The sequence below is a fragment of the Pungitius pungitius genome, chromosome 10 (assembly GCF_949316345.1).
Source record: "Pungitius pungitius chromosome 10, fPunPun2.1, whole genome shotgun sequence".
In the NCBI taxonomy this organism is placed as follows: domain Eukaryota; kingdom Metazoa; phylum Chordata; class Actinopteri; order Perciformes; family Gasterosteidae; genus Pungitius; species Pungitius pungitius.
Window position 1 is genome coordinate 17903981 of NC_084909.1, and position 27364 is coordinate 17931344.

Genomic DNA, 27364 nt, shown 5'->3' on the forward strand with positions numbered 1-27364 from the left:
TTTTGAATGCTTCTGCCTTTTTTCTTCCTTTTGAAGGCTTTTTGCTGTTCTAATGTGAGGATTACGGTACAGAAATATTTATTTATTTATATATATTTATTTTTATTTCTAATTTTATCTTATCTCCTCTTACTTACTAACCCATAGCTTTAGCTTTAGCGTACTAACCTATAGCATATATTTTATTATACTTTTACTTTATTTTTATCTTATTGCTGCTATGTTGTCATTATTGTACTGTCTTCCATCATGCACCAACCGCCAAGACAAATTCCATGTATGTCCAACATATTATGGCAATAAACGTTTCCTGATTCCTGATTCCTGATCCTGAAGATGTACAGATTGTAAAGCTCTGGGACGTCTACACCAAAAGAGAACAGCTTAAAACACACCACAATGCTCCATAGAGCTGAGGGGAGTCTGTAGAACTGGCAATATGACGGAGGGCTTCACCTGTACGACTAGAATACCTGAGCTTCAAACTATGGAGCACTATTGATCCCACTGTGTATCAATACAGTCATGTAGCACTGACAGTGTCTTTTCAAAATAAACTTCTGTCATTACAAGGTGCTGCATTGCAGAATTAGTGAGTGATAATCGGTACAAATTGGTACAATGACACTTTCACATGATTTCAAAATATGAACAAGAGCAGCTTGTACAGTAAAGCTAATAATAAACAAAACCACCAAATTGCTCTCCATGATTGACACCTTCTTTTGGATTACTGTTAAATTATCGTTATGCCTGTGTCATCCTCGGGCTAAAGAGTAGTCAAGTGTATGTACTACTGCCCCCTCCCCCCCCCCCCACGGATGGCTGACCCCGACATGGACCTGCAGCCTCCATTGCACACGCATGTGGAATCCTTAAAAGCCCCTAATGGAAAACTGCTCAACCGCCTTGTCAACACGTGACCAGCCGTTGTGGCGAACGGCCGAACGTACGTCCCGTAAAATGGCGTCACGCAGCTGGGTGTCGATCAAGAGATGCATATCCACAGCGGGACTGAAAGCCGAGTGGAAGTGTTCCTCGGAGGCAAGGTTACCATGGAAACGGATACGAGCTAAGGTGCTACGTGTGGCAAAAACAAGCTAGCCACGGTGCGTGTGCACGTCGTGCGGGCGCGCGTAGGTCCTAACGAAGTTAACATTGACATGTGACGACGCGCACACCGTTTACGGCACCGCAAACGCGCGACGAGATCACACCGAGGCCTCCTGCGGAGCGGGACAACGTCCCCACGTCCGGGAGAACCGACAAGCTAGCGCGCGGCAGCACGTCGGCAGCATCCCGAGAGCAACAACCGCCGGGTGTCCGCTCACGTCCAACCCAAGAAAAACAGACACTTACGAGAGGAGGGTGTCCGTTATCCGCCGTGTCTCGTCCCGTCCATGACATCAGCTGTTTTTCCGGGTGCGTTTTGACCGTGTGTGTATGTGTGTGTGTGTGTGTAGGGGGGGGTGGGGGGGGGGGGGGAGATTGCGGGAGCGCGCGCGGGTTTTCAATCACACGGACCAGCAGCAGCGCGTGCAGCGGGGGCGCGCTGCCGTCTCCATGGTAGCGTCAGCTCTCTGAAATGATTGCATCACCAATTGAAGCCTCGCAAATACTTTGGCCTCTATTGTTTTTGTTGAGCATGTATGATATGAGTGCAAAGCCATGTTAAATGGCTCACGTAATGACGTCACATTGAAACACGTGTGCCTGCGTGCACCTGGATGCTGATGTAAACATGCCCCTGGATAAACGGTCAGAGTGAGTTCTGAGAACAAATAGACGATGGCGGTCTGTCCTTTTTCTCCCCTGAATATAGAATATTAGGAGGTATTAAATAACCACGTTGGTGACTGTACGAACGCTAGACTGCTGCAGGAATACAGTGTTATTACTGTGATTTCATATATTGGGGCTCGTCTCTGTCATCACAAAAATAGATGAATTATTGTTCTCTATCTTCCCAATGTTGCCAGTCAAAATCATGAATAACCCTGAAATAAATGTTCTTACTAAATGTGTGTACATCTTTTTTTTCAAGTTTTTCCATTCTGTGTTTCTTACTGTGTTGGTTATACTGGAGAGGGAGAGGAGTCCCCTCCTGCCAGGTAAAGCGAAGCCCAAACTCTTCAATGCAAGCCCTCATAAATCATTGACCTAAGTACAGCGGCGTCAGGTCAACTCAGTGTACAGATCCTGTGGTATGAAATGTGAGGAAACTTTCACTTCAGCCTGCTGTGTGCAGCTGATGCATCTGTCCCTGGGCTTTTTTTTTGCTTACTTTGGCCTGCACTTGCATTGCGCTGCTTGAATGCTGCCCGAGAACAGAATGTGCAGACCGTTGCATGGAGGAAGCAAAATATTAAAGGCAGGGTTGGTTTAAAGAAAATCATGCTGTTTGTACCATGCATGACAATGTGCGGCTGCCATTGATTTTTACATACATGTCATTCAAATGTGGACCTTTATGTTGCGAGAACTACCACTGAAGTGTTTTTTGATGACCGTGGCCACATTTGATTGGTCCGTCTGTGTCTCGTGTGTGGTTGTTATTTAAATAATGCGTACAAAATTAAGTTAACAATGCACTGTAGGGTTACAATTGCCCCCATGATTTGAATGATATGATAATTACAAAACCGTAAGCACGGACTTGGAAGCATTGCGCCTAAATTGCGGAACTTACCCTCTATTTCAAATTGGTTGGCAGAGCTTAACAAAGATACATGTTGGCATTCAACACAGATTGGAGTAAAAACGTGTTGCTTTTTTCAGGGTCGTTTGGTGGCAACTACTCCGTTTTGACTCCTCACGAAAAGCCCAAGCGTTGCTTAAAAGTATATTTTCCACCCAAATGTCCCAGGCAGTCGGGGTGAATCTGTGTGAGACGGCGATCCAGCCTGCGCGGCGCGGTGGACCTGGAGCCGCTTAATGGGATCCAGCCACCGTTACGTCCATCACACACACCTGTGCTTTTCTTACTGGGACATCTTGAAATGCCTTCACGGGAGCGGCCTTTTACATCAGAAGGATAAGTGGAGGCAAAAGTGCAGTAAGGGATTTTTACTCTGGAAAAAGAAGGAGGGGGGAGGGGGGGGGGGGGGGGGGGCAAAAAATAGTCTGCTTCTAATTACATCTCAAACTGGTGACTTAACTTTTTATTTTTTTATTTTGGCAGTTCCCCCCCTGCTCTGGCTCCTGCCTGTGTCTGAGAGTCAAGACTAATCAAAGGCACTTGTATGGGGAGAACGGTTGGCCTCTAAAGGGATCGAGCCAGTTCAGGGCCAGCCTGCTGCTCTTTCCCTCCTTCCCTTTCCACACGCTCTCACTCTCTTTCCTGTCCTGTCCGTTTAAGGCGAGAAAGATTGGGCGAGAAAAATTCCTTCGAGCTACTTTGCTCCAGGTTCGTCTGGGATTTAAACATGCACACTGGGGTCTCGCTGCAGTCCATGTCGGTGCCGTTGTTTCTGATTCTGCTGTCTGCTGTGGAGGACACTTTGTTACAATCGGTGAGGTGAGTTTCCACACAGCTTTGTTAATGTTTTTTGGGGGGTAGTTTAGAGAGCAAGAAGGAGGAGGGAGGTGCAAAGTGTTGCTGACAGAGACAACATTTGGAGAGTGCGATAGGGGGAAGTTTAGTAGTGTAGTTTGCGCTTCTTAATGCTGTTTTACTTACTACTGCCAAGTGTCTATTTCCATCATCGAAAAACATCATATATGTTAACACACAGGCAAAAACCCAAACCAGAGTTCAACTATAACATACCTTACTTTTTTAGGGCTTTTCTAATGAAGTCACCAAAATACTTAGTTGTAAACTAGTGTGAAAAACGATGAAGCTGATAACTGGACTAAAATGTGAAAAAAAGAACCGTGTCCTTTGTCCGTCTTCGTCATGAGATCTGTAAATGTTTCCTTATGATTCAAATTGAAGTCAAATGCGGTGGGGGTGTTCCCCAAGCAGGTGCACCTTGCATGCCTAGTGATTATTTGTGTGTGTTACAGTAGACAGCATTAGACCGCAGTGGCAAAACCACTCACATCCTTACCACAGGGGGCGACAGCTCCACGGAGTCCCCATGGTTATCGTGTTTTCCTTGCTTCTAATTTTGAATATTTTGGAACATCTCCTACCTTGTCTGTTTTACCAGGAGTGTCGTCATAACAACGTGTCAGTGGGAAAAAATGAAGTTGGTGCAAAACAATAGTGAGGGTTACGTTTTTTAGAACACAGGCAAAGCGAGGTGGATTAAGGGTGGAGGGCTCCACCTGTACTTGCAGAACTCGGGTCACGATGCAGACTCATTCGCAGCCCAATGAGTCGAATACAGCAGCTTCCTAAGCATGAGTATGAAGTATGAAGTTGTATTGAGGTAGTTAGGTTGAGTTACTTGAGTAAAGACATGAACTACTGGGCTGATGTCAAGGTCAACGTTTACTTCTTTAATTACCTACCTCCAATTAGAATACCCCACTTTAAACTTGGTCATTTGCACTTAGAACGACCAAAGGGACTTACATGCATACACAACCATTACAAAAAAACTGAAAACCAATAAAAAAGAAAAATCGACACGGCTGTTTATATATTTTTATGTTTTTTAAATTTTCTTGACTTCACTGAAATGCTGAATGACTGCACCATCTACAAAACATTAACTGGCTCATTAAATGTCTTCAAAAGAGTACATAGAAGGAGCATATTTGAACAATATGGATTGTGTGCCGGCTTCTTGGATACTTAAATGAAAGGCTTTTAATAGAACTATTGTACCAATTGCAGGTATTTCTTTCATTTGCATTTGGCTCATCCGTCCGTCTGTCCAGATCCAGCCATGTGTGAATAGTTTGCTTTAGCTTCCTGCGATGTTTTCTGCTTTTGTTTATTTAAGGAATGCTGCTTCCCAGCCATGCAGATATTTCTTCTCATGCTTCTTGTCATAAGCCATTCTTTAACATAATTGATTAGGCAACATGCTGCGTCAATGCTTACCAGGGGAAACATAAACTCTCCTAAGAGGCGTCTCAACCAAATAGCCTCTATGTATTTTTAGCCAAAACTGCTTGTTGCTACTGGCACAACAGGGATGGCGCCATCAACAGGAAGATGATCAAAGCTTCTGAAAGGGTTTTGTCATTTTGTCACCATGTAGCCCTCTAGAGCCCCCTAGGTTGTGAGTGGAAAGTCGGACATGAGTGAAGGATTTGGACTGACAGGCTCTCACCATGCCCCTCCTTATCCTCGCCATCTGTAAGAAGTATTTTGAGACCAGATGGTGGTCTGCCGGATAGGGAAGAGAAGGGTTGTCTTTGAGACCAGGCTGTTGATGTGATGGTGCAACCGCTACCTCTCCAGCAGCAAAAGGGCCAGAACTTGGAGCCTGCAAGTGGTCGAGCCCAAAAAGGCCCCCCGGTGGGTGAAGCCTGTGTGAAAGGGAAGTTTGATAAAAATCCCCTTGACAGCGGGAACACACACACACTTTATTTAATTTCAGTGGGAGTGTTAGAAACATTTGACCTGCTTGAAGTATGTCCAATATTCCCAAACTGGACAGTTTTGGCAGGGCAAGATTAGAAAAAGAATGTCAGACAGCATCCAAATGAAACAAGTCTCACACGGAGATCCTGCGCAGTAAAAGTGAAGCATATGCAACAGCAGCTGGAGCCTGATGAATGGTGAAGCTGTTACGGTCTCATTTGATTTATCAACTTAAAGGAATACAACAGACAAAAATGTACTATTTGTGTATATATATATATATATATATATATTACTGACGATGTGTGTGTTACTGACTTGGTTTGTTCCCTTATATCCCTCAAAGTCTTTCAACAGTAGGTCACGTTGTTTGGGCGGTAGGGGTCATCCGTGGGTCAAACAATCACATGACTTCAGCTGTTCGTGTCTTGTATGAAACTAAAAGCAAAAGTTGAGTCGGTCATTTTTTCAAGAATAACCATACTTCAAACCTAATGTCCCCTATAGGCAAACTCAAAAGTCCCACCCCTCTAGTCTCAGACCCAAACCTAAGTTCCCCCTAAAGCTTTAGACTCTGAAACCTGCAAGAGGTTAAAACAATATAAATCATGACACCCAAATATGCTTATATTTTTCTAAATTCTGGCTTATTTCAACATCTTTCAGGTATTTGCCTACAAGAGGAGAGACGATTGTTCCAATGAACAAAACAGCTTCGATAACAAAATGAGAAGTCAAAAGTGTAATATACAAGGTTTAGAGCTGTCCAACTGTCAAACGGTGTTTGAGCGCCGTCTTACAGCCATTAATCAACACTTTACGTTGGTCCACGGTTCTTTGTCTGAGATTATTACATATGAATATGGTTAATAACAGAAAAATCACATATAAAAAAGGAAACGCAAGTGGAGACTATATTACACAGCTGGTTTATTCATCAACCATTTATTTTCATTTTGGTATTGAAGTTTTCTGACAAAAACAAGTAAATAAACTACTTGACAATTTGCTTTCAACTCAAGGAGCAAAAGGCTGGAAAAGTGTAGAAAGAATAAAATAAACACCGCCGGTTGCAAATAACACGAGGTTGTCATGGTAACGTTTTATGTCAGTGGAAACTGCACTCCAATTTGTATTCACGCCACATAAAGCCCTTACACTCCGTCACATTTAACCCATTTACCTGGTGATCTAACAGTTGGACGACCCTAAGCCTTCTCCTGCCTCACAAGCGCTGATTTTATTTTTTTTAAATCTACAAAGAAGTGAAAAGAAAACTGCCTGGCTTTGGGTCCTTCAAACACTGACCCTACATAGTAGCCATTCGATTTAGAATATAACATTATTCAATTATAAATAGGAGAAAAGTCAAGGGCTTTCTTGTCTGCTTGCATCCACTGGATGGTTACTTTACTTACACATGACATGCACAGACCCTTTCAGAAGGTTTAAAGGTAAGCATGCCTTCCTACGATATGTCGGGTGTCGTCGTGCTACGTATTCAAAACGGACACAGGTGGCGTCACGCTCGACCCTTGACCCGCCTCGCTTCTTCGAAAGCTGAATAACAACTGACCTCTCCTCCTTCTCCCCAGCCAGGCGGGTGGTGCGTGCAGGCTGTCCACCGAGTCCTCTCTGCGCCGCTGCCGCACACCCGATGGCAAGATCTGCAGCGGGAAGGGCAAGTGCGATTGCGGGCTCTGCACCTGCCTGGCCACGGAGCCGGGGAAGTTCTACGGGCCGCGCTGCGAGTGCCACGACTGGGTCTGCGCCGCGTTCAAAGGGAAAACGTGCAACGGTGGGTCCAAGCGATGCACGGACCCGCGGCACAGCCCGCTGGTTCGGGTGTTGAGTCACAACACTGTTTTATTGTAATTTACCGCGTAATAAAAGTTTTACATCGCATGCCCCATTGCTCCATAGTAGGAAGAAGTGTGCATGCGCATTGGCTCCACATGTCGTAGCGCTTAGATGTGGTCGTTAGAGACGGGTCAGCAATTGATGCAGCAGAGCTCGGCACAGTTCCAATTTCGGCTCCTGAACTCCTTGAAACGAGCTCTCTTCTTTGAGGTGTCGCTCCTAAATGCAAAGGGGAGCTACCCTCTCTCCTCCAAACCATCTATAAATCCATTTTCAGGAATTGAACCAGAAATACTAAATTGATCCCATGCGCTAAATTTGGTAATAGGTCAGGACAACAAGTCAAGCAAGAGTTTTTTTGTTTTTCATTTGAATTTAGTTGTAGCAATGAAGACGCAATGTGAGATTTGCTCGTAGTAAATCACCGTCACCACAGACATTCTGTTCCTTTGAGTTTGTACGGTCTTTACTTTTTGGTGGCTTCACCCTTGGTGCAGTCAACAAACATCCAAGTCAAGTGAACTGGAAGCTCTACATGTATATACTCAGCGTCAATGAGCCGCCCAGGGTCGGACACAGAGGCCTCAGAGAGGCAGCTCGTATAATGAAATGTCCGCATTCTGGTTTAAGTAGAATGAATATTAGGTTCCTGTTGTATATACTATATATATATATATATATATATACTATATTTACTACACAAAAACATACACACATAGTCCTTACTTTTTTTGAGGCTTTCTTTTTGTTTCATTGTGTGACCATAAACGGCACATATTGGCACTATTTCACTACATGTAACATGTATTGTTCCCAGATAAGGCTGAAAAAACATACATTTCATCACAATATAATATCACAGGCTCAAAGAAAAGAGGAAGGCGTGGATGTGAGGGGATTTCCTGGGATACACACAAAGTAGCGATGCAGTCGCTCACACGTCTTTTCCTTCCCACGTTGTAGAAGAACGATGGGACGACGACCTCCACTGACATCTGTTCGCCAAATGTTCTAGAAAGTTGTTTCAATTTTCCTTTTCTGTCTCTTCGCACTATTTAGTATGAAGCTGTAAATCTTTCGGTATTTTCATAGTTTTTGGTAGGAAAGCCCCTTTTTTCAAAGACAAGGGACAACGTGGCAACGTTTCCATTCCCTCTTTCACAGCCCTCCCTCTTTCATTGGCCACGTGAAACCTCCCTCTGTCCCTCTCTCTCCTTCTGTGTCTGTGGTTTCCTCTGCTGTGTGTGTGTGTGTGTGTGTGTGTTCAGACACGCTGTGCTCCTCTGAAACTCGTGGTCTTCTCTCATAGTCAGAGACACAGCGGGTGGCCCGAACGTTGCCCCAAGGACAAAACACTGTATCATCAACTTCTTGGTGATGGCTGCTGCAATATCGAATAGCATTGGACGAGAATATCAAGACGGATGGAATCCACGATGGGGTCCCCAGAGACAATGCTGATTGTTGGCTTAGGGATGCGTGGAACCTGGATGTTTCTGAACCAAAAAGGCTTTGCTTGCTAAAACACGCAATCCAAGCTGGTTAATGCTGTGAAACGATTTGGTAGGTTTAAGTAACACAAATAAGAATAATAGAATAATGTAACTATGATGGGAATGAGTAACAGATCTCCCCGGTGGAGGGTTTGATGCAATGTTGACATAATACAGTACGTATCTACGGCTGCTCAACGCGCTTCAGAGCATCACCGGGACGTCACTCCTTCTATTTGAACCGTTCCCTATTAACGAGTCCGAGCTGATACAGCAGCACCTCCTGTACACACACGCCATGTTTGAACAGAACGTGGTCATTAGTGCGCTCTACAACAGTGCCGCCCAGAAGGAAGTTCATCATTTCAGCTGACGTTACCGTTTAGGGGCGTCTCACAGGGGCAGGTGAAGTAAGCGACATGTGGGCGATGAATCCTCTTCCATCGGTGAATGCTTGTTTTAAGCATTTTAGGCTCTGCGTGGCTCTCCAAAGCACTTGCTCTTCTCCTGGCTCAGCCCCCGGCCTCCTGCCCCCCCCTCCCCGAAAGAGCCAAAGATCATCATGTCAGCGGTGCATAAGAAGTGAATTTGTCCAAATCAAACTCTTCCAGATGTACTTTTCATCAGCACTACATTAGCTTTAGTTGTTGCTTGCAATATGCACCCATTATAGACAGGTGAGAGAAACTAATCAACTCACTAATGGCAATTCCGTCCAAATTAGCCAAACGGTTCAATACTCATCACTGTTGATTTGGAAAAAGAGAGAGACTAAAGAAGGAATCCAGGCTGTAAACCATTTCAGCCTCATAAATTCTTCATCTGTGGATTATTTTATTTTTTTGCTACAGCACTGTGATGCTTTTTCACTGACACGCAATATTCCGAGCTTTGCCGTGGGGTGTGTGCGCTCGTGTGGTGAGTCACCTAATGATTCCAGCGTGGGCTGCGAGGAGAAACAAACCACTCCGCTCTATCCAAGTCTATCTAGTGAAAGGCCAATTTTGATTAGGGACTCATTTCCTCTTCCAAAGAGGAACAAGTGGTTCTCCTTTGCTGCCAACACACCTGTGAAGACTGAAAAACAAAAGTTGCTTTTGTCTTTGAAGTCGCCAAAGTTGAGTGTAAAAAAGCAAACACAAGGAAGCAGACAGGAAGGCGCACACAGAGAATGAGTGGTTACCTGCGACAGGGAATGGGGGGGGGGGGGGGGGGGGCTCCTGAGTGACTCACCATGCCCCCCACATGCCACATCACCTATTACCGCCACTGCAGCACAGATGCTGCCTCTCACTGCCGGACCCCCACAGGACGTGTCTGGTCTCGATGGTGGAGGGCCCTGATTGGCTCGGCACACGTGTCCGTCGGTGGTGCGTAGGAGGGTCCAGGCCACGTAGAACTACTGCTCAGCAAGGACGTGGACGGTTAAACAGCCACCTCCCCCCACACTCAAACCCCCCGCCCAGGGTGACAGAGGGGTGTCGGAGTGATCGTCATGCCCCGATCAATCAGGCAAAAAAAAACGCCAGAATTAGAATCATACTGTTTCCCTCGGCAAAATCCAATGAGAATATCTCCAATTGATTTTGGATTATTGCATTAAAATAAGATAAAAATGAATTATTAAATGATCTACTGACTTTTTAAAGATAAGCTTCACAAATAAGTTCACTTTATCAAAAGTAAAGAGTTTTGTGTAAGACTAAACAAACTACACATTAGTGTAGTGTAAAATGTAGTATAAACAACGAGGCTGTGCAGGCAGACTAGTTGGAGGGATGATGTTAGTAGATGGATGTGAGTGAGTAGTTGATAATAGCCACTTCAAACATTTACTGATTTATTTTATATTGTTGGAAAAAAAAACACATGCACAAAACCTGTTGATTGAAGAAGAGGGGACGATGACTTAAACCTGGCATTTTTGAGGGGAAAATTTAGAAAAAACATTTCCACCTTCCTAGTGGCAGTCAGAGCCTGTGTTGGAAGCCCGGGGTCAATCCCAGCATGCATTGGGCGAGAGGCGGGGAGCATCCTGCACTGGTCACCAGTCAGTCACAGAGCCGACAGATGACCATTCACTCTCACATTTACACATTCCGTCTGTTTCAAGATGCTAAAAAATGCTTTAATATGCCTGGGGTTTGATGGTCTCAAGGTTATTTCTATCCAGTAATTTCTGCCTTACAATAACACGACATGTTAACATTTTTCAACAGCCTGTAGAATCCCACGTAGAGCTTATTTTTCACATTGACAACATCATATTGCCTCCGTGGTGCAGCTCTCTCTCTCTCTCTCTCTCTCTCTCCATAATCCTCTCTCGCCTTGAACCTGTTCCCAAGTGTTCCCCGAGACGCATCGATGATTATGAGCGACGGCGGGCTCGCCAGTTGCTAATGACTGATGGATGGCCCTGGAATAAAGGAAGTGATGTTTACACCGCGAACGCGTTGGGAGAGTGATTGATTGAGACACACCACGAGGCCCGCTCGCTGCTTCAATACACTGGGAGCCGCATCCGTAATAACTCTTTTACGTCACATGGTTTCCTGAGTGGTGGAAGGGGACGCTATAATAGACAGCTGGAACCAAAAAGGAGGATTTACCTGTAACGTGCATGTTCGTGCATCTCAAGAGGAATATTTATTTTGCATCCGTTAAAACAAGTCAAAGGAGCAAAGTGAATCCCTAAAGCAGTGCGACCCCGCCGCATCCATTTCTGACATCAGGCGTCCTGTTCTGCGAAGCCCCGTGGCGACGGGGTGCGTGCTTCACAGCGTGGATGAACGGCACGGTGTGCGTTGTGCTTTCCCCTCGCAGACCGCGGCTACTGCGACTGCGGGACTTGCGAGTGCGACGAGGGCTGGTTCGGAGAGGCCTGCCAGTTCCAGGAGGAGTGTGAGCTCTCCGGCAAGGGGAGCAAAGAGCTCTGCAGGAACCCGCAGGGCGTGGTGTGCTCCAACAGAGGTGCCCGCGAACCACAACGCAGACACAAGCAAGCGCACACAGAAACACACACACACACACACACACACTTCGGCAAGGAAAGGACACTTGAGTATCAACTCAAATCGGCCTCAAGCGAACTGACGTTAATCCAGATGAAAAATGCGGATTTTGTATTTTGCTCTTCACTTTCCGATAATGCAGTCTTGATGAAAAGTTTATAAATTAGTAAAGATAAAATGTACATCTCATTGCACTAGCAATATGTCACTATTATAGACAAGCTCCGGGTGGCCAGGTTGTGGGATCTACTGACATTTCTACCTGCAGATCTACAGTATCAGTCAAACGTTTGGACACTTTCTCATTCAATTCAATGAGAAACTGTGTCCAAACGTTTGACTGGTACAGTATTACTGTACTGTAATACAGTACCAGTCAAAGATTTTGTCCTTGACCAAATACTAATACAATAAGAAAGACAAAGTCCCACAAGTTATATTCCACACAAGTTCCGTCAAAGGAGACACTTATCTCTTTTATATCTTTGCTGTTAGACACATGCTGTACAACAATCTCTTCCTCACAAGGGTGGACTGATACCTCCGTGCATTGGAAAGCGCAAAAATCTGCATTGGAGAAGAAGACAAACACAGCTGCTCCGCCTGCACACGCGAGTGTAGATCCGTTAACGCACAGACACACAGACACACATCTGCAAACCACCTGGGCTCTTTGAGTGCACCGCCCGTACGCAGCCAGCCGCACACACCCGCAAACTCTTGACCTTTTTACCGCCACGTGAGCTTTTCTCTGCGTCTGGTATCTGAAACAGGCACCTGCCACTGTGGCAGCTGCATGTGTGACAACAAGGACGCCGGGGGTCTGGTGACGGGACGCTTCTGTGAGTGTGACGACAGCGAGTGCGTGGACGAGGAGAACGGCGAGGTGTGCGGAGGTAAGGCCCACGTCGACCCCCCCCCCCCTCCCCCTCTTCCCTCCCCTTCCCCATTGCACCTCAGTGCAGCAAGTGTTCATTCACTCTGTTTGGTGTTGGAGAGTACATTAACCCCATGTTGAAGTTGGCACTATGGCGTCCTCCATGTTCCCCACAGGTTGTTCTGGTGTTTGCGTGTTAATGGTCTTGTCAGAAATTGAGATATTGAAGTACATTCATTTCTTAAATCTTTAATAGCTTATTGTACTTGGGGGTGGGCTCTCATAAGCTCTTGCTTCAGTCCACTCCTTTTGAGCACCATGTGTACTGCTCAAATAAGTAAACAAATTCAAATTCATAGCTATATTTAATTGCTTTTTTAAATATTTTTTTGTGATAACAAATGCATTGTTTGAGGGGTGAAAAGGAGTTAATCTGACTGTGAATCTATAACTCAGAGGTGTACTCATCCGTCGTCGTCGCGTGTGCATTCTGATCTGCTTCCAGGCCACGGCCAGTGTTACTGTGGAAACTGTTACTGCGCCGCTGGTTGGCATGGAGACAAATGTGAATTCCAGTGTGACATCAGCCCATGGGAAAGCAAGCGGAAATGCACATCTCCAGATGGCAAAATCTGCAGCAACAGAGGTCTGTTTCTCCAGGTCAAAAGTCATTTCATGATTTTTGACTTGTATTTGTAAACTTGATACGCCCATTCTAGAATTTTATAGAGATACAAAATGGAACTAAAACTATTTGGAAAATAATTCTTTCCAATTGACAAGATGATGCCGAAAACGACAAAGCAATAATATAATAAGAAAGTAATGGGAGGATGCTATTACATTTGTTAATCATACGTCAATTACTAAACCCATTAGAATCCGCCTCATAAGAGTGACAACACAAGAGTGTTCATTTCCTGTCTGTTACTAACAGACACCTTCTGTATTCAGAATAGCACCCAATGCACCACACACATGTGTGTGTACTTTCCTGCGAATAAAAGGTTGTGTAGATCCTTTTGGAAGCAGTGAACCACATGCATGTGACCTTCTTTAGAAACATGAACACTGAACTAACAAAGGAAATCCATATACAGTACACCTAGCAAAGTAGAATCAATGAAGAATTGCAGAATAAATTGTATTGGGGGATACTTATCCAGTCTGCACGCTGTAATATATCACTGGATAATGTCTGAAATTCACATATTATTGGTTTAATACTGCACTTTCTAAAATACTAAACTATCAGACATACTGTTTAAACATACTAAATGCATGGTACTGTGCTACAGGATTGCTCTTTCCTTTCTGTTTTGCGTGTTTTTCTTTTGTCACGAATAGGTTGCAACTGCATTTCGTTGTGCATCCCAGTGTTGCATAATAAGGACAAATGATTCGTGACTTCTTTTGAACACAACCACTATTCCTGAAGTGGTGACACACTGGGGAAGGAATGAATGGAATTAAAACTCAACATCGATTCAAACACGTCTTTGATCCGTCACAGTTTCAGGCATGTATGACGGGAGAAGCCCAGTGCAGCTCGTCTTCTGCAGATGAAAAAGAGAACTTTTGAACTGAATATGAGAAAAAGAGATGGAGATGAAGAGAAAAAGAAAAACAAAAAAATCCCTCCAGAGGAATAAAAAGAACATGGAGAATAGGTCAAAGAAATCCTCACGTGAGTTCGGCGGACAGAAAGACGAGGAGGAACAGCTCGGCTAACCCCGGCTCGAGTGATCCTGTGGGATTTCAGTAAAGCGCTCCAAATGAATTACAATGGACTGGCTGAGCAAATGGTACGCTGCGCAGACACATCATTTATGCTTAAGTGCACAAGCAACACCAACAACCATCAACGGTGTTTGTGGCGTAGAGCTTTTTGGGGGAGAAAAGGGAAGTCGAAGGCCAGACAATCTCAGCAGTCTCACAGAAAAGAATAAAGGAAATATGACCGCAATTAAAATGAATCGATCTCAGGTCAAATCAACCCACACACACATAGTTGCTTGCTTTGTTAGCTGAACAACGTTGTACAATGAATCCAATGTACTTGTTATCCATCAAATTATTTATTAATTATTTTAAAATAATGTATTTATGTTTTATTTATAATTAAAATTCTATTCATCTTTATATTGTGCAAAACTATACTCTGTGGATTAAAGTACAAACATGAATAACACGTGTTCAGGAGATACTGGTTAGAGCGCGAGCCCGACTATTTAGAAACCAATAAAAGAAAATGCTTGGGAAAGATATCTTTAACTCCACCTTGAGGCAAAAGTTAATAGGTTGATACTTTAATTTCATGGTCATTGTAATTGCCGTAAGTAAACACACCTTTACCGACATGCACTGCCAAAAAATGTTTAAAGCAAAGTATGGAATCTGCTAAAAATATAAAAACTCCTGTATTTACTCCCTAAATAATCATACAAATGCGCTAACTTATTCCAACATGTTTTTCATCCTGCCACATTCAAGTGAACACAATTCTCGGAAGTCAGACAATTTGGTTCTGATTATGATGGGAACCATTTTAAATCCCCTACATATGGCACGTCAGAATTAATCCTCCTTTTACCGCACTGTGAAGATAATTCTCAGTGATTATGGCAGATGGATCAAGGAAGATGATTAAACAAGAGGGTTGATTTGATTTCATCACCCCGTATAGTAAATGTGACGAGTTTTTGTGTGAGGTTTGGAAATATCTCCTGCTCCACTTACGCTACAGAATGAATGAGTGAGTGATTTGGCTGACGGGGGAAAGGCAACAGACTCGGTTTCATTCCTCACAGCCCACCGTCTGTTCGGTTCCCCCTCAGCAGTGGAGCTAATAATACACCAACCGGCGAGTTGTCAGAAACGATGGCAGTCACACAATGCATGTACATGGGATGTCTTGATCACAACAATTTGACTAGGAGATAATGTGTTTGCACTCGGCACACAGAAAGGGTTGTTTGTTGAAAGGGGTGATTGCTGTCTTTTGATTGCATCTACTGATTTTATAGAGCATCCCCCCCCCCCCCAACCCCCCTCTCAGACAACACAGGTGCTGCAATCTGCTTCCCGTGAAGCCAGACTGCCACGGTTGTGGCAGACATAAAAGCACGTAGCGCTATAAATCCAGAGCTCCGGGGTTATGAGAGTGGTGAGGGAGGCCTGCACCAGGGCCAAGGGCAAGACACCGGCGCCACCCACAGCCCGCAGGCTCGCCAGCTGGCCGGGCTCCCCACGGGGGGGCTCCCCGTGCTCTGTCACCGCTGATAAGAGAAAATGGGATTTCCACTGGCTGCTGCTTGGACTAATACCCGGGCTAAGATGTAAAAACAAATAGAAAAGAAACTGGCGGGCAGATACGGCGATAAAGGATGAAAAACTGAGGCAGACTTTGGCTGCAGCCTAAAGTAGAAAAGTTAATCCTTCCAGCCCTTTTTGCTTGGTTTGATTCCAGTGCAGATTGTTGCTTTATTTTGACTGTATATATTAGGGAATACATGCATTGTGAATTAATTAATGTGCACAATGTATGTGCGGTTTGGTTTGCTGTTTGTGTGTGTGTCAGGGACCTGTGTGTGTGGAGAGTGTAACTGTCATGATGTAGATCCCTCCGGCGACTGGGGGGACATCCACGGAGACACCTGCGAGTGCGACGAGAGGAACTGCCATGCAACCTACGACCGCTACTCTGATGACTTCTGCTCAGGTGAGCGCGCTGTTAGGATTCACAAAGCTGATTGTCAAATATTTACAATTAATTCCTCTTAAAAATGCATCTAATTAACTTTGCTTGAATAAAATCTGAAACGTGGGGGAGCAGTTCGCTAGCATAAATTAATATAATGTATTGTATACCGGGGTGAGTGTGACTAGTTTCTTCATAGCGGCTGCTACAAAAAAAATAATCATAGGCATCCACTGTAACCCTAAGCTACCTAAGCTAACATGCTACTTGCCACATAAATACAGGTGATCAGTCTACTCCTCTAACTATCTGGATAAAAAGTAAAAGTAAACATGCATTTTATCCAAAATTGCGCTAAATTCCAAATTCAGAACAGATCTGCGGTTGGGGGATTTCCTCCTACGGTTCTCAACATGGCGGCGGCTCAGCCAGCGACTCGTAGCTCCTGGTGTTAACAGTGCAAACAACGGCAGCACTACAAAGGGAGCTAACAGCTTTTACCTGAAGGCGGGGGGCTTTGCTTTGGTGGCAACATCAAGGTCGGGAAGGCGTTAAGAAGCTGTAACCACTTTATGGGAGCAGTAGTGCAGTATGGCCGCCATTAGTCACTGGGGCACACATACTGGGACTCACGTGTGCTCACGGCCACTCAGGTTAAGTAAATAAAACATTGAGAAGCTTAGATAACCACACACAGAGGGAGCTATTTACATCACAAATAGTTGTCTGCTGCTGTTTGAATTCTCTGGATTCCAAATTGAGCACCCTCTTAAAGTCTTGCTTAATGCACATGATATTGGTCACGTCAATGCCAGAGCTTCACCTTGGAATGGCTGCAGCTCTTTGCATACCATCAATAGCATTCCATCTGCTTCTGCCACTAGTTTGAATCCAAAATGAATTAACTTAAACATAAAAAGCAGAAAGAGTTGTGGGATGACCTTTTCTTGTTCTTCTAAAGGATTAGGAATAAAACAACGTATCCGATTTCTATGACTGCTGACAGAAACAACTTCCAAGGTCCTGCCCCTTGTTTAATTTGCACACAGAAACACACAAGCTCTCCCTGCCCGATTTGTCCCCTTCATTCAATGCTCTTTTTTCCACTACAGTACACTTTATTCTACCTCTTCTCCTTGACAGGTCATGGCCAGTGTAATTGCGGCAGGTGTGACTGCAAGGAAGGATGGTCTGGGAAGAAGTGTGAGCATCCTCTCTCCTGCTCCCAGCCTCCGGAGAGCAGTCTGAAGAAGTGTAGCGGAACGTCCAATTTGCCCTGCTTCGGACGAGGTACCTGGTCTTCCCCTCCCGCTCCTGTTGCTCATGGTGACTTGCACTCTGTCTGTCGTCCCCTCTTGGTTTGGAACAGGCTGTTTCCAGTGTGTCACAGTCTGTCAAACAATCCACGGGAGGGCTTTGAAGGAAATAGTGTTCCCAGTAATCAATACGATGCCAAAATTAAAAGCAGTGGTGCACAAAGAAATGTACAGTGTATTTAGGTGTATACATTAATATTGCTTGTAAGTTATGTATGCATATTCGTGCACAATTTTGTCTGGAACAGCTCTTTCGTTAGAACAAACAGTGGGTCGTTGTGTGTCTCTACTTATAACACTGGACCACATGTTTCATTAGTGGCCCGTCTGGAGAGTGGAAGCTTGTTTTCTTACAGCCTCCTGAGGCCCAATACTAATATCAGTCTCATATATTCAAAAAGCATCACTGGTAAAACATGCACTGTAAAAAACGGACTGCCATCGATGGCTGCCAAACAAAAAACGTAAAATTAACAAAGTAACAGTAAAAACCTTATTCAAATAAAGTGCTGAATTTTTAATTTAAGGTTTTGAAGGAAAACCCAAGAAAAAAAGTACTGGGTTCCCTAGCCATTGATGATAGTAAAAAGGAATTGGGACAGTAGTGTATGTTTCAGGGCTAGTAAACGCTTTGTTGTTGGTTTTTGTGTTAGGAATCGTTTATTGTCATAATATGTCAGACATACATGGAATTTGAATTGGCGGTTGGTGCATGACAGCAGACAGTACGATTATGGACAACAGACAACGTAGTGCAGAAATAAGGTAAAACTATAATAAAACATTGTGAAATATATGCTATGGGTTAGTATGCTAAAGCTATGAGTTAGTTACGTTAAGAAATAAAGATACAAATTGAAAATAAAAATAAAGATAAAGTGCACCAGCTAACAGAAAGTGACAAAGTGTATGTACATGTAGACGGTGAGAGTCAGTCAGGGGGGGGCCCGGGCTCTGTTGATGAGCCTGACTGCTAGAAACTGTTAGCGTGGCGTGAGGTCTTAGTCCTGATGGACCTCCTGCCGGATGGAAGGGGGACAAACAGTTCATATCCAGGGTGAGAGGGGTCGGCTACAATCTTTCTAGCCCGCTTCAAGGTCCTGGAAGCAAACAAGTCCTGGAGAGACGGCAGATTGCAGCCAATCCCCCTCTCTGCAGAGCGGATGACACGCTGCAGCCCGCCCTTGTCCTTGGCAGTGGCTGCAGCGTACCACACGGTGATGGAGGAGCAGAGGATGGACTCCATGATGGCCGTGTAGAAGTGCAGTTATAAGTTATTATATCCACCTGTTATTATTTGTAGAATATTCCATTTTGTCTAAAAACGGATTAGCTGCACATAGAACCAGCTTCTGATTTTGCTGCCCATTTAAAGCAGGCCTGAGAGTGCAAGTTCCTACGGGACTCCTGGTGGCACTTCTCCACAAATTGCTGTTTCGTGGATGCATTAAGAAACACATGAAAAACGGTGGCAAAATTGTTGTTTTTTTATTTGTCATTGCTCAATAATTCTTGTGCACAAGTAAAACACCCACACTCTTACTATAATTAGTGGAATGCGGCCAAAACAGATTTCTGGGGAAAAATTAAGGTAGAAAACATGCAGGCAGTCCATTAACCGCTCAGCAGCTAAATCAATTGATGCACAAACCAGTAATTAAGATTACACTGAACTAGCCAAAAAAGCTGTTCTTTTTACTCTGCTGGACATAAACACCCCCCGGGCTAAGTCCACAATATATTCTGTTAAACTAGAATCACATTGCAAGACAGGGGAGCCAAGTGAGCAAAAACGTATGGCATTCATAGTTAGGTTACTGAGTCTAGCCGGGGGAAATAAAGACAAATGACCAAATTCCTGGCATTTGAGTAAAAATAAAAGCAGAAAGAACTGTCAATTGTCTATTTGACTGCTGACTTGCAATTAAATAATTTCCAAGGTTATTCTGTTCATCCAGACAAGCGAGCCGAAATTATAGCGTTGCCTTGCCAGAGAGCTACTGCGATAACGTCCAGAGGCAATGAGGCAATGTTCTCACACTGACTGACAACCTGCATTGTTCCAAATAGTATGGCATACATTGTCTAGCAGCTGTGCAATGTACACTGAGGCATCCGCTGTGTCTGTATTTTACACTGATGCAGCAACCTTAATCATCAGTTTTACGATGCTGAACACGGCATTGTTCAGTGCATTATTTCTCTGTTCATTTTGCTCCAAACATGGTTAGTTATTATCTGGAGAACACCCGTCGGTGTTTCCGTAATTAGGAGATAACAAAAAGAAAGGGCATCGTAAAACAAGGGCTCCTGCATGCTGTTGCACTCACCTTAAATAATGTCGGTGGTGGTGCTAGTGCAATGGTCACAACCTCCTCAGGGATGTGCTGGGGTTAAGGTGTTTTTATTTCATGTGTCCTCTGACTGTCGGCGCAGTCAGTCAAGCAAGATGTTTTCATCGGCTTCCAAATAAAAATTGAAAAGAAGAACATTTTTTAAAATAAAATGGCCAAGGGAAATCCCCAAACCCCCACCTTGGAAAGCTGCTGATTAGAATAGAGACCTGCAACCATAGACTGTAAGAAGTGGACGTGGTCACCATGGCGTCACCAATGGGTTGGTGTACTAGAGTCACCTTTCCATAGACCTTTATAGTCATCAGTCCTAGAGGAGTGAACAATTCAACGACAATATGGTTGAGCAGGGATAGCAGCGTTGACTGTGTTCACATGCACACCTTAGTGTTCAGGGTGGCGTTTATGTGCATGTGCATATGCATGTTTTCATAAGATGCCCATTTAGTGCCAGGACGATGATAATGTCTAACAATGAACGTGTGCAGGGCTTCCACAGGAGGCAGAGGAGGTGCAGGTAAAGAGAGTGATAAAGACTATGGAGTGAGACTGGAAGAGTAATGGAGAAAGAGAGACAAACTGAAAGAGACAGATGTAGAAAATCACTTAGGCATGGATGAATGCGGCTGGTCTGAGGTGGCAGCTTGAATGGAAAAGCCTTGAAATTTGAAACAGCAGCTGTGGGGCTTTTCTTCCTTGTGCATTTCACATTCTTTACACCGCGGTATTTCCACAAGGAAACACCTGCTTTTCACATCTTTCTGCTGATTCTCGGGATTCCTTTTAATGCCTGAAGTGTGGTACATAGTAGACATCAATTGTATGTGTGTAATTTTTTATGATTAATCAATGAATCACAATTAAAACAGCAGTTCATCACAGAGCTATACAAACCAAAATAACAATATCCATAACAATTCTGTAACCATTGGTTTATGGTCTCTATCTGTAGTTCCAAGTCTTGTTCAATACAGCATGATGTTCATTTAGAAAATAATGGTTACTTTATTTTAAATAGAGCATTTTAAAGTATTGGCTGAATTATACTGTATTTGATGTCATGATCACTGAACAATAAATAAAATCACCTCAACGGAAAGGACAAGCTTTGAGTGGCACAGTCGATACAAACCACCAATCCACGCTGTTGAAATTTTGTCATCTCCAAAAATCCACGTTTAAAATGAGTTCTCTTTGGTTTTCTAGATATACGTATTCTAAATTGTAGCCAGAATATATTTCTTTTTTTCAGTCAAATAGCTTTTTTTTCCAACCATAAAAAGGGCAGCAGGGCGAACAGAGGTGCGTCATAGCCAGTGTGTTCATTTCACAGCTCTTTATAGCGAGAGAAGTGTCACAGCTGTGGCTCTGTTAATGCAAAATAAATGATTAAATGAATGAATGCAGACCAGCCAATGTCCCACAATGTTGGTAATGGAACAATTAATTGGCGTGTATTTTTACTGGGATCAGACCATTTTAATAAACATGTGTAAAAAATAATACTTGGACAGTTGGAAGATTTGCACATAGACAATATTTTTGTAGCAGCTTTTAATTTGATTTTTAAAAAAGGTTAAAGGTCACATTTAAAAAAAACACAATCTGCAGATAAATGCAAAGATGGTGCTTGATCTGTGTGGCCCCTATACACAGCAAAATCCTTAATTTTTAACTAATTAAGTTAATTTTCCGGTGTTGGGCAAAAGTTAAAGTGCAGAGTTGAAATCACACTTGAACAAAGATTAAACTCTTACAGAGTCAATTGTACCAAAGAGCTGGAGTCATCATCCAGTGTCAAGATCAGATTCATTTGCAACACTTAGTAGAGTTAAATTAACTCTTTGATAGGATTGAAACTGTACAGTGTCACAATTCTTGGTATCAGGCTTAACTCCATGTAATATGGTGCATGGATTGGTGAGGGTGCACCAGGAACCACAGGGTTGTTGGTTCAAACCCTGGTTTACCCATATTCCAGAGGTGTGGACTCGAGTCATGTGACTTGGACTCGAGTCAGACTCGAGTCATGAATTTGATGACTTGAGACTCGACTCGACAAAACGTACAAAGACTTGCAACTCGACTTGGACTTGAACACCGATGACTCGTGACTTGACTTGGACTCGAGCCTTTTGACTCGAGAAGACTTGCTACTTCCCATGAAAACTGGGGGAAAACATTTTCACACCACCGCGCCGCTCTGTTTATCTGCATCTGTCAAAAAAATATGCGCCACCTGTATGCAGAGAGCGCGCGCTGCCTGCACGACATCCAATCACTGCAGTCCATTTGACCGTATCAACGAGACAGCTCGTTCATGGTTACAAAAATCGGGATTTTTGAACCCGGATTCAGACTCCGATGGAAATCCTCGCCAACATTATGTCAACGTCCGTTTTAAAGTAGTGTAATGAGCTGAGTTAAAGTTATTAGTTAATCAGTTATGCAGATGTTGCATGTGTTCACGTTATGCGCTGTTACCAGCTGTAGTTACGCGAGACAACCCGAGTTTTGGGGGGCCGTGTATGCGGAAGTGTTCGTTCGGCGTGGTGACGGCCAACAGTGACCGAAGTTGAGTTGTTTTTTATAAATAAATGCAGCGGAGTTGCAAGCCAGTCATCGCCTCCTTATTTACGCTGCAGCATTGGGGTGAGCGTTACAGTACTATAACACAGTCACAGTCGATCCACCATTACCCTTCCCTTCGTAGTCTAGGTCTGTGAGGCAGCGCACCATCACCCAGGGTTCCCCGTCCCCGCTATAATAAAATGACTTGAATTGACTCGAAAATAAAATGGTACGACTTGTGACTCGACTTGAGACTTGTTGGCTGTGACTTGTGACTCGACTTGGGACTTGCTTCGTCTTTGACTCGACTTGACTCGGGACTCGAGGGCAATGACTTGAGACTTGCTTGTGACTTGCCTAACAGTGACTTGATCCCACCTCTGCCATATTCCATGTCAAAGTGTCCCTGAGCAATACACCTAACCCTGAATTGCTCCCTGCTTTGCAAGTTGCTTTTGATAAAAGTTTTGATAAAATGAGTTGGTATTCAACACTGAGCAGATTTATTTTGACACTTATTCCGAGTTAAACTGTTAACACTTCGTTGAGTGTCGATTTAACACTGACAAGATTGTTGATTGCGATGCAGTCTGCAAGGGGACGATGCAACTCTCTCTACGATGCAATCTCTACTCAGCATTTTTTCAGTTTTTGACCTGGTTAGCGAGGTTGCTGCCCATCTTGACAAATCCAATATCAACACCCACCAACCCATGCGGGTGCAGAGGGTTTGACGAGCGCCGGGATAATCGACAAGGCAGCGGTGTCGCGACATCGCTGGTTACCACGGTAACAACGTCCCCGGAACAGATGGCGGCATGCTGTGTGCGAAGCAGGAAGAGGGGATGCTGGTCCTTAAAAAGTGACAGTGATGTGATTTGAACAGGACATCGGGTGACGCTGCCAGTCGGGCGGCTGTCGCGCAAAACTCGTGTCCATCACTAATTTATTGTCCCTGATTCCCTTGAGTGAGGCATCACAAGATAAAAGGCAGGCGCATGGACATTATTTATGTGTTTTAGGTGTTATTTAGTGGCACTTAATACACGATGGACCCAGCAGTGCCACAAGCAGGGGAAACCCACTCAGAGTGAATAATGTTTGAGCAGAAAGGACACAGCTAGCTTAGTGTCAAAAGGAGAAAAGGAGAACAGAGGCACTTAGGAAGCCGTGTTTCAGCCTCCTGTCTTCACCAAGCTGGGAAATTTGCTTTGCGCACTAAACTTTCCTGGCGGTGCAGCTCACCCATTTGTAGCCCTTCCGGTTGTCTGTTGTCTGCAGAATAGAGAATTGAGATGTCCTACTGTTTGTGTGCGTGTTACTTGTTTATCAGTGAAGCGCAGACAACTGACGCACATTTCATGGTAATGCCTTTGATTATGCAGAGTCATTGTTAAGATGGTAACAAAACATGCACTCAGCATTCTCACTAACGTTTTTTCTAATGTATTATTACACCGACAATAAATAAACCACCCTCTTAAGCCACCCCCGCAGAAGAACTGTCTTTTACAAGCACTAATCACAGTTGTGTTTGATGTTGCACATCCTATTAGGCTTCTAAGACCTGGGTTACAAGGAGATATTAACGTTTTTTTTTACATGTTGCAAACACAACTGAATAAATGAACGACCAAATGTCATAATTCATTTGACGAGAATGTACAGTCGAAACATTGGTAGCTTGAGAGGAGCTGTTACAATCGACATTTCTCAAGGACAGACAGTTTGGAGATTCGATAGATATGCTGCAAACCCCTCACACTAAAAGCCTCCAGAGCTAAAGAACATCAACAAGAGAAATCTTGTTTTTTTCCCAAAAGATAGTTGTAAACTGTCCCTTACCTCAGCAGTTTGAAAACTCCTTTCATATGAGACGGCTACTCCCTGTTGGCCAGTACAAACCCTCTCTCGGCTGAAAGTGAAAACTAAAATGATGATTGGGAATTTTGGAGCACATACATGCGTAAATACACAGGGGCCTGATTTTAGTGGAGGGCAGATATGGATTATTAATTCATAGACATTAAGGACCAGGTCCCCATTCCCCCTTTCACAGCAGAAACAGGATGAATTCATGAAATAATAATGCTTCGTTATTGACGATGACAACACTGCTGCTCTGATTAATCCTCTTTTGGGCCAGTTTTACTACAGACTTTCTCACCCAGAAGATGTGAACATCATCAATAACTCAGATTCGGAGCTCATTATTGTTCATTCCTGCTCTTGAAGTATTACGATGAATTAATTCATGCCTTTTTTAGGATTCATGTTATGCGGGACTTGACGTGATCATTCTCAAAATATGTCACACAGGGTGCGACGATGAACGAAAATAAAAGTGACTATGACGAGCAACTTCAGAAAACGAGATTCCCTCAAAGCTTCCTCGCTGCGTGTGATTAACGAGCAGCAAAGCTGCACAGCCCCAAAGACTCTTCAGGATAGATGGTGTTTGCCTAATGAACTTCACCACTAGCGTAGCATGTTCACTCGCTGAGCCCCCCCCCCCATGGCCTTCTCCACTGGCAGTTCGCTGATCCCGACACCTCAAGGTGTGTGTGTGTGTGTGTGTGTGAGTGTTTTTACAGGAGCGAGTGATTTCCCCCATTGTGGCTCGAAGCGATGTTGTCAGGCAGATTAAGCCGAGTGCAGAATCCTTCTTGTGCAGCGTGGATCTGAACATTTGTGCTGGATCACAAGCGATTGCAAAAAAAGTAGAGAAACACTGTGAGAAAAGAAGGACGACTGTGCTGCTTGAAGAACACGATCCTGCCATGAATCACTGCTCGGATGTCTGTTTTTGTAGGTCAGTGCCGGTGCGGACAGTGTACCTGCTACCCACCTGGGGACAGTCGTGTTCACGGCAAAAACTGTGAGTGTGACGACCGTCAGTGCGAGGACATCGGCGGAGAGGTCTGCGGAGGTGAGAGCACGCACGCACACACACACACACACACACACACATTATGCTTTGTGCGCATTAAAGTGTGTGAGCAATGGACAGAATTGACCGACTGACTTGGAAGCAAACAGATGGCGAGCGTTTCAACATTCTAACTGCAGAGCCGTGGCAGGCAAAACTTTAAGTAAAAATGCTGTTTATTTCTGGCAATGAACCTCATGCGAGACTGTACAAACAAATAATAAGAACAACACATACATAGTTTTAGCATAGCAATCTATCCGTTTTGGCAGGATTTGGTTAATCACTGTCGACATTGTTAGCTGCCCTTTGGCTCGTCCAGGCCACGTGGAGGGCAGTGCAGAGGCTATAGATGTGCCCTGAATTTAATCTGATCCCCTTGCAGATTCATCATATCTTAACCTGGATGAATATAGAGTATCAATTCTTTGATATGACATTACATGTCATTTAGTTGACACTTTTATTATAACCCATGCATTACACTTTTCCTGGGGAGCTATCGGGGGTCAGGTGTCTTGCTCAGGGACACCTCAACGAAGCACATGTAGCAGCCGGGATTTCGCACCGCCAACCTTACGGCTCGCAGCACTTCACGCTCCTCCGTGCGCCACCACCATCGCCCATGATGTGATGTGAAGCTACTGTCATAATTTGGTTTCTAATACGGTTATCCGCCCACTTGCTGCTGCTGCTGCTGCTGCCTCGGGGTGTGTATTTATGAACCTACCAGGGGAACATCCTCCTTTTGCACCCGGCGACGGCAACAGCTATTCTCTTGTTTATTTCCGTCAGTGTCGTGTCCTTTTGAACCCTCCCCATCGCCGTCGCCCGCTCAGCCAGACATCTCTTCCACTGGTTGGCTGTTTTTTGTCCTAGTGGATTGCATTGCTCTCATGAGATGGCGTTAGAAGCTATTTTAAAATTACATTACCTTAACGAACAGCCTGAAAGATGAGGATCACACCTGCTGCATTTTGAATTAGTTCAACCACCACGGTGGGTTGGGATCTTTGCGATTGTAGTGGCGCAGTTTTTACAGTTTGCTATTGCTCAGGGTGAAAAATAGCTTCAGAGGCTCAGGGGTAACAGAGCTCCTATAGTCCCATTCCACATGGACAAAAACACGAATCGGGGCCGTACGTCCTCTGCTGCACACACACGCCTCACGTAATGACTGCAGAGGAAACTGCACAGACGTTGTGCAGCGTGTGCACACATCCCCTCACCCACTTTGAAATACTGCCAGGGGCAGACGCTGAATTCCAAGATCAATACGGCGTGATCCTATCTGCTCTCTTTGATACCCCCCCCCCCGGCCCCCACCCCAACACCCTTGTGCTGAGTTAGAGAGAAATTACTTCAAGCCTTCAAAGTTTCGGTCGCAGGTCTCGGGGAAGTTTGGGCTCTTAATATGAGCCATTTAGGCACAACCGGCTGTAACGGATGGATGCGCCGAAAACATTAGAGGCTCAATTGAAATTTATATTTTCCCTTCTTAGCTGGTGCTGCTCCTGATGTGAGACAGAGACGGAGAGAAAGGCAGATGAAGGTGATTTTAGGAATCACAGTGTTTCTAAAGAAAAGTTATTCCCTAATTTACAGTACAAATTGAATTTTAATCTGTTTTCTATTTAATCACATACATTTCTCTATTTCCTGGAAACAGTCACGAGAGGCGTGTGAGAAACACTGAAACAGGTACCCACAGTGAGGAGTTGGGGATCAAACAGAAATGTAGCTTCATGTCGAGGCGGCCGTAACAGAAACG

The 27364-nt window shown here is 44.3% G+C and overlaps 2 protein-coding genes across 6 annotated transcripts in view; one reads left to right on the forward strand and one right to left on the reverse strand.

The window, feature by feature from the left end:
- The window catches only part of nalcn (sodium leak channel, non-selective), a 54578-nt gene extending 53119 nt beyond the window's left edge, over nucleotides 1-1459 (reverse strand). For 3 of the 4 annotated variants that reach the window (XM_037488246.2, XM_037488250.2, XM_037488248.2), the window contains exon 1: nucleotides 1360-1456. Coding sequence is in view for 1 of the 4 variants with exons in the window: in XM_037488245.2 (XP_037344142.1) it covers nucleotides 1360-1407 (48 nt within the window). In the remaining 3 variants the exon portion in view is untranslated. Of the gene's footprint in view, nucleotides 1-1359 lie in introns of all 4 variants that reach the window. The other variant, XM_037488245.2, reaches the window with a different exon arrangement.
- Nucleotides 1460-3225: 1766 nt separating this feature from the next.
- itgbl1 (integrin, beta-like 1) overlaps nucleotides 3226-27364 on the forward strand; it is a 31078-nt gene continuing 6939 nt past the window's right edge. The window contains exons 1-8 of one of the 2 annotated variants that reach the window (XM_037487888.2): nucleotides 3226-3517; nucleotides 7078-7280; nucleotides 11659-11805; nucleotides 12620-12742; nucleotides 13229-13369; nucleotides 16304-16444; nucleotides 17567-17713; nucleotides 25477-25593. In XM_037487888.2, the coding sequence (XP_037343785.1) occupies nucleotides 3426-3517; nucleotides 7078-7280; nucleotides 11659-11805; nucleotides 12620-12742; nucleotides 13229-13369; nucleotides 16304-16444; nucleotides 17567-17713; nucleotides 25477-25593 (1111 nt within the window). In that variant the 5' untranslated portion in view covers nucleotides 3226-3425. The remainder of the gene's footprint in view (nucleotides 3518-7077; nucleotides 7281-11658; nucleotides 11806-12619; nucleotides 12743-13228; nucleotides 13370-16303; nucleotides 16445-17566; nucleotides 17714-25476; nucleotides 25594-27364) is intronic. The other variant, XM_037487889.2, reaches the window with a different exon arrangement.